General features: G+C 51.5%; 1 protein-coding gene across 1 annotated transcript; it reads right to left on the minus strand.

Annotated features, from left to right (window-relative positions):
- Window positions 1–4,309: 4,309 nt before the first annotated feature.
- Window positions 4,310–10,038, minus strand: FOXC1 (forkhead box C1). Its single transcript, XM_083359490.1, has one exon. It carries the CDS (start codon window positions 9,096–9,098, stop codon window positions 7,254–7,256), a length of 1,845 nt encoding a protein of 614 aa, XP_083215616.1. The 5' UTR covers window positions 9,099–10,038; the 3' UTR covers window positions 4,310–7,253.
- Between the last annotated feature and the right edge of the window lie 508 nt (window positions 10,039–10,546).

A 10,546-nucleotide genomic window follows, 5' to 3' on the forward strand; every position in this document is an offset into this window, starting at 1 on the left:
TTTTTCCCTCTCCAAAACGATGCCCCAACTCATTCTTTTCATTCATTCTCACCATATAGGTGTGGTGAAGAGGGTTGTTCCTCCCACTTTTGTCACGTAAGGAGAAAGAATTATTATTGTTCTTAAATATAATGAAATATTATTTAAACTTGTATGCCGGCTGACTCTCAACGATTCTGGAAAGTGGACCATCACTAGCAGGTCAGAATGTATAGCATAATCGTAATCGTCTCTCTCTCTCTCTCTCTCTCTCTCTCTCTCTCTCTCTCTCTCTCTCTCTCTCTCTCTCTCTCTCTCTCTCTCTCTCTCTCTCTTTTAAAGTAACACAAAACCTGCACCGGGAAGACGCCCACCAGAGTCACGTCTCAGTTCTACGGTTGTAGTGCACACTGCTGTCAGATCGCCCGGTGCAAACCCCAGAGATATTTTTAAGATCACTGCCACAAACTCACTGTCTGAAGTGGCACCATGCTCCCCACCTCCACTGCTAGGGGAAGTTCTAGGCTCGAACTAAGCCATTTCAGGTGCGCACCCTTTTTCTAGAGACTTTCCCGCGTTTTCATTCTCGAGTAAAATGTGTTCAAACATCAAAGAGAGCCTGGGAAATGTACATATATATATATATATATATATATATATATATATATATATATATATATATATATATATATATATATATATATATATATATATATATATATATATATATATATATATATATATATATATATATATATATATATATATATATATATATTTGTTTTGCCCTTCATCTAGACGTACCGGTATACATTCCGAAGTTGGTTTCAGCCAACATCTGTTTTACATTCCGATTTGCTATCGCGTCTACTGGGAGCCTCGGATTGCAAAGGCGCTGACCCGGGGTCTCAGAGCGGTTGGCGGGCGTGGAAAAAGTCCACTCCCAGGAACCTACCTTTTTGCCTTTCCTTCGCGCGCGCCGAAGAGCTTTTCCCGCGACAATTAGGACTCGGAGAGTCAAAAGCCCGGTTCACCAAAACCTAAAGGAAGCGAGACGTATACGCACGTGCGAAACGATTTTAAACCTTGCCGTTCGCGGTCAAGAGGAGAGGTAGGGGGGGGAGGGAGAAGGGAGGGGGAGGGGGGATTGTTAAAGATAAATTGTATGTTAAAACTTTTCAATAAAAAAAAAAGAGGATCGGCGGTCGGTAGTAGCAGCCTTTCTCATCGGGCTAATTGCCTCCCGCCAACGAGTCGGCAACTCGAACCAGATCGGTCTCGGTGTGTGTGGGGGGCGAGAGAAGCGGCCCTGGGCGAGCAGCACCGCGGCCCGCTTGGAGCTGGTGCTCGCCCGCCGACTAGAGAGCCTCCCGAGGTCCCTCCGAAGCCAGGCGCTGGCTCCGAGCCAAGGCCAGCGCTGGACGCCGGGCGACCTGGCTTTTTTTTTTTTTCCTTTCGGGCCACGCGTGAAGCCAGCAGATGGGAAAAAAGGAGGCAGGTCTGCTCTGTCGCCTCCAGAAGCCGCCGGCGCAAAGGCGCGATCCTTCAGCGGCAACCCCCGCGCTTGGAGCGAGCGATCCCGAGTGGCTCGCTCGCCAAGCTGGCCGTTTCCGCGCTAAAGAGCGAGGGCCCCGCCGGCTCGTTTGGAGCAGGACGCCCGGGATCGGTCTCCTGCCGCCGGCTGGAAGACACCCGAGCTTCCCGCTTTCCCTTCTCCGGTCTTGCGGGAGGCGTCCTGACGCCTCCAAGGTTTGCTCGGCTCCGGAGGGTCCCCAACGTCCCGGGGACAAGAGAGAGGGTGTTTGTTTGGGGGGTTTAAACCAGCGTTTTCCAACCTTAGGAACTTGAAGATGCGTGGACTTCAACTCCCAGAATTCCCCAGCCAGCATAGCTGGCTGGGGAATTCTGGGAGTTGAAGTCCACGCATCTTCAAGTTCCTAAGGTTGGAAAACGCTGGTTTAAAAAAAAAAACTTTTTCCCCCGGCTGCTGCGCCCTGGCGGGTGGGTGGGGGGGTGGGTGGGGGGAGAAGAAGGCCCTGGGGCAGATCCACCTGTGGTTGACCTCCCTCCCTCCTCCTCCTCCTCCTCCTCCTCCTCCTCTTCCCCTCCTCGCACGTGTGTCATCAAAACAAAAAAGAGGGGAGGAGGGCGGGGAAGCAGCCGAGTAGTAAATACGGAGCAATAAACAGCAATCGAGAGGGCGAAACTGAAAGAAGCGGCCTAGTAGTTGCTTGAACGACCTTGTCAGGGTTCTCCCCCCCACCACCACCACCACCGCCCACCTCTCTCCCGCGCCAGCTTTTTTATTGAAAGCAGCCGGGCTGGGTGGGCTGCCGCCTGCAAGCGCGCCCAAGTGGAAGGCTTGCTTGCCCGATCTTGTCAATGCCGGAGAGTTTTTTAAGTCTCCTCCCGCTCTCCCGACGCCAGCCTCGAACTCAAGACCCTTCCCAGCTTTCTCCCGGACTGCCAGCCGGACGAAGAGAGAGGGGTGGTCTTTACTCTCTGGGCCCTTTTCCCGGGGAAGCTCACCTGGGAGTCAGTCCGGGCCTGCTGCCCTTGTCTGAAGGAAGGCCCCCCCCCCGCTTTGCTCTAAAAAGAGGGGATCTGGTTAGATACCCAGTGAAGCTTCCCACCTTGTAGTCCGGCCGGCCTGGGTAGTAGTTTACACGCCAGCCCTGGAGGCCTTCCTTTCCTTTCCTTCCCCAGGATCAAACCGTCTCCGGGACGCTTGATAACAGCTGGACTCCACAGCCCTGCCTGACCTAGACTGCTTTCCCGTGAGAAGAAGGCAAATCCCACTGATTTGGGGGACAGCCGCTACCAGAGAAAGCCTGGGCACAAAAAAGAGATGCGCGTCAGCCCTGTGTGCCCCCTCTGTGCCTGCCTGCACTGAAGCCATTTTCTTCACCAAGGGGCGCCCCCCCTCCAGATTTGTGGGCCTAATATCATTCCCACTCAATGCATCTTTGTAGGTACTTTGGGGGGGGGGGAAAGTCGGGATAAAATAGAACTCCTGTTCCTCTCCCCCCCATCTCCGGCCTGTCCCCAAATCTGCTGTTTTCTCAAGGGATCTAATCCTCAGAAGAGTTAGGCAGCGACTGCTGGAAAGGCAGGAAGTTACTTGGAAATCCACTAAATCAGCAAAGGAGCGCTCAAAGAAAGCCTCCCCCCCCTCTGCCTCTTCTTTTTTTTTTTCCTCATGAAGGAAAGTTGGGGGGGAGGGAGACCGGGGTGGGGGTGGGGAAGAAGGGAGATTCAAAAGAATGAATGACCCAAGAGACAAAACCGCCTTAAGCATAGTGATCCTTTTTCTGTTTTCTCTGGGTCATCTGGGTCAGGTCAGCAATGCTCTTTCCACGTATTCCGATGGAGTTTCGGGGGTACCTACCCCGAAATCCAAAAGCTGAATTGTGAGTGGATTTGAGGAGCGCCAGGGGCAACTGCTATGAAGTTGCCATTAAGAAATTTTTCCTCCGCCCCCCCCCCCCTTGAACAAAACACAAACTGAATGGAAAGGCAATAGCCACCACCACCCACCCCATCCCACCCCTCCAGTCCGATTTCCTTCTCTTTCCCTTGGCTTCTTGTACGCAGAGCAACAAACACAAGGGCTTTCAAACTGGCTAAAACGGAAGTGTACAAAACCCTTACTATGGAGATGAACACAAGCTTGCACTTAATTCTCTCACCATCCCTCCCCCCAGTGAACTCAAAGGTTCTTTCCAAACCTTTTCTTTGCTCATTGAGCCCTTGTGACCCTGCACAGATTATGAGATTCTGTAAACATAGTATATTCTATGTTCGATTCAAAATTATTTTTAGAAGAAGCCTAAAGATGCCTTCCTCCAACACTGGTATTTCAGCCAGTCAAGACAAAAGTTAGGATACGGTAATCTAACCAAAAAGTATACTGCTGCCACCAGCTCTCCCTAAATCAGGCTAAGTAAGCATGCTACTAGAGACCACCTGAAACCAAAGACACTCAGTTCAACTAGATGTAGCGCCCAGTCTTAAAAAGAGACATCGATCAATATCAAGAACCTATTAAAACCAAACTATTTTTCCCATTTGAAATTTTAAGTAGGTCTATTATTTTGTTTGAATTATTTCCAATATCTTTCGATGAAGCGATTTAGGGATCCGATTATAATTTAAAATTTTAGTCCCTTTTCTTTGGATTGTATTTAAGAAACTAAAATGTAACTCGTTTCAAAAGTAAGACAGACTTTATCCAAAACCAAGGATAAGTTCTATAAATTCTAAATTTAAATTTCCATTTGATTCCTTTGAGATTAAATCCCGTGTAACTTAATACTTTAATCTCCTTTGAGATTAAATCCCGTGTAACTTAATACGATTCCTTCAAAATACATACAGATACAAAATACACATCCCTTCAAAATACATAGAAAACAGATACAAAATACACACGTCAGTGCATTGCCCTTCTGATATTCAAAACATTTTTAAAGAAACAATTTTTTTAAAAAAAAAAATTTTTTACTACAATACTGCAATCGCTTGTGATTAATTCCTTAATGGAAATAAAAATAAAAATCCAAACAACTAAAGATAGATTCAATCCTACCCTGTTTCTGAGCCCTCCTTTCTTATCTCCTTAGAGGCCCAGCTGAGGTGAAAAGGCGCCTGATCGACCAATTCTTAATTAAATTAGTCTGAATTTATTTACTATTTGTGGCCCTTAGCAATCCAAAGACAATTTCTGCAAGTGTTGCCCTTAGATTAGATCCGTGATAGGTCGTCCCTTTCTCTTGAAAATTTACACCAGAGGCTTAGCAATGGAGCTTCTTTTCACTGCTGCTCTGTTGGTAGACCCAGCCCTTCTCCGCTAAAGGTAGGTTGTGTTGGTTAGTTATTATGGGAAAGAACTTCCCGCATCCCTCAGATTCCTCTATTCAGGAACTGACCTGAAGGTAAGCTTCTTCATTTGGCAAGACTTAACCTTGTGCTCCTGCAGCCATCCCCGGAGGCAATTTATTCTATTTAAGAAAGGGGGGGGGGAGTCAGAGAATTATGAAAGGAGGTGGGTGGGAATCCAAACCATCAGTAAAGCGAAGAAGCAGGGGCCACCTTAAAAATTCTTCCCACTCGCAATCGGCCACCATAAGAATCAGGTAATGATCTTATGGAATCTTAAGAGCTTAATTTGGCACATTCGCTTTGGTGGGCTAGAAAGGTGGGCGAAGCCAAACAACATTAGAAGTAGTGCTTCTGTGCTCAGATGCTTTCACACTTACATTTTGAATTTTTTTTTTTTAAAAAAAAATAACACACACACACACACTCGCACAATCCTAGCAGCAACCTCTTTGTCGAGAAAGAGAAAAAAGGGGAGGGATTAAACATTTAGGATCCAATCTGGGTCGCTTTTAGTTAAGAATGTTTCACATAAATGCATAATCAATAAAGAGTGCTAAGGCACAAATAACTCATTAGAAAGACAAACATGCTGTATAAAACGATTTACGTACTAGGATGAGAGAGGGAGAGTGGGACAGAAACATATATTAAAAATGATGTATTTTGAAAGGTTCAATGCAATATTAGACATGCTTGCTCAGAAGAAAAAGCCCTGCACAAATTAGTGGGATTTAGTTCTGTGTAAAAGTACTTAAGACATGAAATCAGAAAATGCTGCTAAAAATAGCAGGTTTACATACACCCATTATTTGTTTCTGGGTCTTTTTATGACTTCTGTAATGCCGCCTTCCTTTATGCGTCATACGGCAGTGCCTGTAAGTTCAATTAGCCAAACACCTCCTGACCTTTGGTTTAAATGCTAGTCAATTGTGATGGCTTGCCTGCTCAGATTTTTGTGAATTTTTCTCCTAGTGAATTTTTCTCCTAGATTCCAGAGGTATAATTAAACACAAATCTCAAAAATGTAACAATAATACTTCTATCAAGCAAGTGGTTGATTCAGAGCATTTTTTTATGATCACTTTTAACTTCATCCCAAGTCTATCTGGCAGCGTATTCCACTGAAATCAATGTAAAATAGATGAACTCCACGAGGTTTACTTACTGATAAAAGAGTTCAGCAGTGATAATATAAATCAAAACTGATTTGCTAGCACTCAAAAGCTTTGCAGACAGTTACTTGGGTTTTTTTATATACAAAACTATTGTTTTAATTTAACACTAAAAATAATGATTCTATTCATGACGTTGGCTTATAGGTTCTTAAAAATTTAATTTAAAAAGAGGGATTAAATATCCAGACATCAATGCTCTTGGTCCAACTGAATGGTAATTTATTAATAAACAAGTCAATAACTTCAAGGTATCTTCCAACAACAACACAAAGGAAAATGATAAAATGATAAAATAAGATTAATACAATCCCCCTTTTTCTTATATAATGGAAGAAGAAGAAAAAAAGAGCGTTTCAGGTCATTTTTGTCACTGCAACAATTTTAAAGTCAGTTGTTGTTGTTGTTGTTGTTGTTTATCCTGATGGGAGAGGGGCAAACATTTTGGGTGTTTGGTCCAAACGATCCAACAACAGATTTAAAAAATAAATTACTATGTTCCATTTACACTTTAAAACAAGTCTTTGCGTTATAAAACAGCCCTTGGGGGGGGGGTTGGTGGGGGGGGGAGAGGGGAAAACGAGAAAAAAAAAAGAGAGAGAGAGAGAGAGAGAGAGAGAGAGAAGAAATAACGCGTGTACTGCGCAATCCACGTTGCGTAGGAGTCAAAGGGCAAAAAAAAAAGCAAAAAACTTCTCACTGCTTTTTGAAACGGGCCTGCGCCTCGTTAAAGACTGGCGAGGCCCTCACCCGAAGTCCGTGGCAAAACTCCCCACCCGTCTTGGGAGCCTCTCGGGGCAGTCTCGTTTCGCGGCCTGCCTTGCGCCTTCAGCTGAGGGGATGCGCCTCTCTTCGGGCGGTAACCCAACCGGGTCGAGCGCAAGGCAGGCAGCCAAGCAGGCTGGCGCAGGAGAGCGCGCAGGGTGGGATGTGGGAGGGGGAGAGAGTTTTCAAAGGTGTGTGTGTGTGGGTGTGTGTGGGGAAGGGGAAAGCATACAAACTTACGTGTTATTGGTGTAACACTGTCCTTAAACAAACCATGACTTAATTACTTATTGGGCAAATGCGGCCTTTTGCACTGGCGAATAGTTTTGTTTCCCCCCACACACACCCACGCTTTGGTTTGGTGGGGAAAGGAGGGCCCAGTTGGAGTTCTTATCACTCGGCGGCCGCCGCCTCCTCCTCCTCCTCCTCTCCTCTTTCCCTTCCCGCTCCCGGCGGTCAAAACTTGCTGCAGTCGTAGACGAAGGCGCCTGAAGGGCGATAAAGGGTTTGGCTGGCGGGAAAAGCCATTTGGCAGCTGCTGGCCGCGCCGCTGCCATTACCCGGAGAGTTGTTCAAGCCCAGCCGCTGGGAGGACTCGAACATTTCCCTCACGGCGTGGAAATTCTGCTGCTGGCCCGGGTAGCCCGCCGAGGAGGCGGCGGCGGCGGAGGCCGACGTGGCCGCGGCAACCGAGGCGGGCGCCAAATGCGTGAGCTCGCCCACCGCCGAGGCTTGGTTGAGGTACCAAGAGGCCAAGCGGCCGCCGCCTTGCGGGTGCCCCTCCTGAGGGCTCAGGCTGAGGGAAGAGGCGCTGCTGCTGCTGCTGGCCGCCAGGCTGTACTCGGGCAGCGGGTCCGGCTCGACGGGGCTGCTCCCCAGGTGGCCCCCGCCGCCGCTTCGGTCCCCTCCGCCGTTGCCTCCCGGCCCTCCACCCCCGCCGGCGGCGGCAGCGGCAGCGGCGGCGGCCGCGTAGAGACTCATGGCCTGCAAGTTGCAGTGGTAACTGCTGCTCGTGCCGGTGCCGCCGCCCGCTGGCGAGGCCGCGCTGTTGGTGGTGTTGACGCCCTGACTGCAGGGGGCGCTGTAGAGCGAGCTCTGCGCCGCGGCCGCCGCCACCGGGGAATAGCAGCTGCTCAGGGCCAGGGAGGCTGTCCTGGAGGTGGAGGCGGCGGTGGACGACGAGGCGGACGAGGAGGCGGCGGAAGAGGAGGCGGCGGACGGCTGCAAAGCCAGCAGCTCGGCGGAGGCGCCTTGCGGCGAGGCGCGGAGGGAAGTCATGATGATATTGTCCACGCTGAAGCCTCCTCCTCCTCCCCCGCCGCCGCCGCCGGCGGGATGAAGGTGGGCCGGGGGATGATGGAGGGCGGCGTGGTGGTGGGGGTGCGGATGATGGTGATGGGAGTGCTGGTGCGGATGGTGGTGCTGCGGAGTCTGCGGCTGGGACTCGGCTGCTCCGCTGGACTCCAAGCCCAGCGCTCGGCCACCGCGCGGGCTGCCTCCTCCTCCTCCCCCGCTGGAGAGACTGCTGGTGCTGGAGCTCTCGGGGCTTTCGATCTTGGGCACTGGCGCTCCTCCCAGGGGAGACAGGGCTTGCGGGGGAGACGCGGAGCCGTTCTCCGTCTTGATGTCCTGAAGTCTGACGGGGGGAGGAGGAGGCGGCGGCGGCTGGCCTCCCTCTTGCGGCTGGTGCCGAGGCGGCGGCGGCTCCTTCAGTTGGAGGCGCTCCTTCTCCTCCTTGTCCTTAACGGCGTCTTTTTTCTTGAAGCGGCGTCGGCGTCGGAGGAAAGAGCCGTTCTCGAACATGTTGTAGGAGTCCGGATCGAGGGTCCAGTAGCTGCCTTTGCCGGGCTTCTTGTCGTCGCGAGGCACCTTGACGAAGCACTCGTTGAGCGAGAGGTTGTGCCGGATGGAGTTCTGCCAGCCCTGCTTGTTGTCCCGGTAGAAAGGGAAGCGCTCCATGATGAACTGGTAGATGCCGTTCAGCGTGATCTTCTTCTCGGGCGCGTTCTGGATGGCCATGGTGATGAGCGCGATGTAGCTGTAGGGCGGCTTGACCAGGTCCTTGGGCTGCGGCTGCGGCGGGTACGGACCGTACGGCCTGCCGATGCCGCCGCCCCCGCCTCCTCCTCCGCCGCCCGGGTACTGCTCATGAGCTGCCGGGTGAGTCGAGTACATGCTCATGGGGGCAGGCATGGCCGCGTAGCCCCCTCCGGCTGCCGCCCGGTAGTAGCTCTGCTCGCCGCCGAGGTAAGGTACCACTCCCAGCGAGTTGGGGCTGGACACCGAATAGCGAGCCTGCATGGCCTCCCTTCCACAAGCCCAGCCGGGCCAAGCAGCAGCAGCAGCAGACTGGCCTCCTCCTTCGCCGCCGCCTCCGCCGCCTCCTCCTCCTCCCCCGCCGCCGCCTCTTCTGCTTTCCCCCCTCCACCCCTCCGCAAATCCGGAGCCAAAAAAGTATAAACCAGGAGAGGCGACCAGGATCTTCCTTTTTTCCAAGAAGAAGAAGTAGAAGAAAGGGGGGCGAACCAACAAATACTCTCCCCCCCCCTCTCTGGATCCTATTCGGTTTTCTCCCTTCTTCGGCTCAAGTGTGCAACAAAGAAAATGGTCTCGAAAAAATAATCAGTAAATAAAACAGCCAGCGAGGAAAGGAGGAGGGGTGAGAGGGGGGGGACTCGATCTCCTTCCCTTCTCTCCCCCCCTCCTCCTCCTCCTCCTCCTCCTCCCGGGTCTTCTTCTTAAAACGAGGCGCCGACACTCCACGGAAGCGGCCGCCGCCGAGAAGAAAAGTTAGTTACTTCCATCGAGCGTAAAAATAGAAACGCGCGCCCGCGCGCACTCACAGGAGCCCACACTCCGCTTCCCGAGTTGTTGTTTTTTTTCCCCGCCGAGCTCGCCGACAGGTTGACAAACGCTGTCCCGGCCAGGCGAAGTAAACAGCAGGGAAGAGAGGAGAGAGGGAGAAAAAAAAATGTGGAGGGAGAGGCCCGGTCCGGATATTTCTCCTCTTCTCTTCCTCTCCTCCTCCTTCTCCTCCTCCTCCTGCTCCTCTCTGGTCTAAAGCTGAGCTTCGGGCGAAAGATCCACCTTCTCTCGAACGCCTGCGGGTTGAAGCGCTGCCCCGATCTCCGCGCCTCGGCTTCCTTCTCCCTTGCTCAGCCGCGATCTGCTCGGGAAGGCACCGGAGGAAAAAACTTCTGAACTTTTGAGCATCCGTCGCGGAGGCAAAGACTTTTTTACGCACTCGCTGGAGGTTTCCCCCCCCCCCCGCCTCACCCTTTTCTTTCCAGGCCACGAAGCTCCGCCCTGCCCCGGACTGCGCAGCCAATGAAAAGGCGGAGGCGAGTTCTGAATGGGCGTCGGGAGAGAAATGGTGCCGCTAGTACGCTGGGAGCTGACGCCGTCGCCGCCCGGTGAATTACAGTCTCTCTCTCTCTCTCTCTCTCTCTCTCTCTCTCTCTCTCTCTCTCTCTCTCTCTCTCTCTCTCTCTCTCTCTCTCTCTCTCTCTCACACACACACACACACACACACACACACACACACACACACACAGACACCCCTCGTCCATCTCCCCCTCCCGTATACGGCTTTTCTAGCCTCAGCACAGGACGGTTAGGTGGATCAAGTGGCCGTGTCTACTCACACACACACACACACACCCCTCGTCCATCTCCCCCTCCCCTTATACGGCTTTTCTAGCCTCAGCACAGGACGGTTAGGTGGATCAAGTGGCCGTGTCTACTCACAC

This window comes from Vipera ursinii, assembly GCF_947247035.1.
Source record: "Vipera ursinii genome assembly, chromosome: 3".
Lineage (NCBI taxonomy): Eukaryota > Metazoa > Chordata > Lepidosauria > Squamata > Viperidae > Vipera > Vipera ursinii.

Coding starts and splice junctions, on each gene's coding strand:
- FOXC1 (XM_083359490.1), bottom strand. CDS start 9,098: ATGCAGGCTCGCTATTCGGTGTCCAGCCCCAACTCGCTGGGAGTGGTA.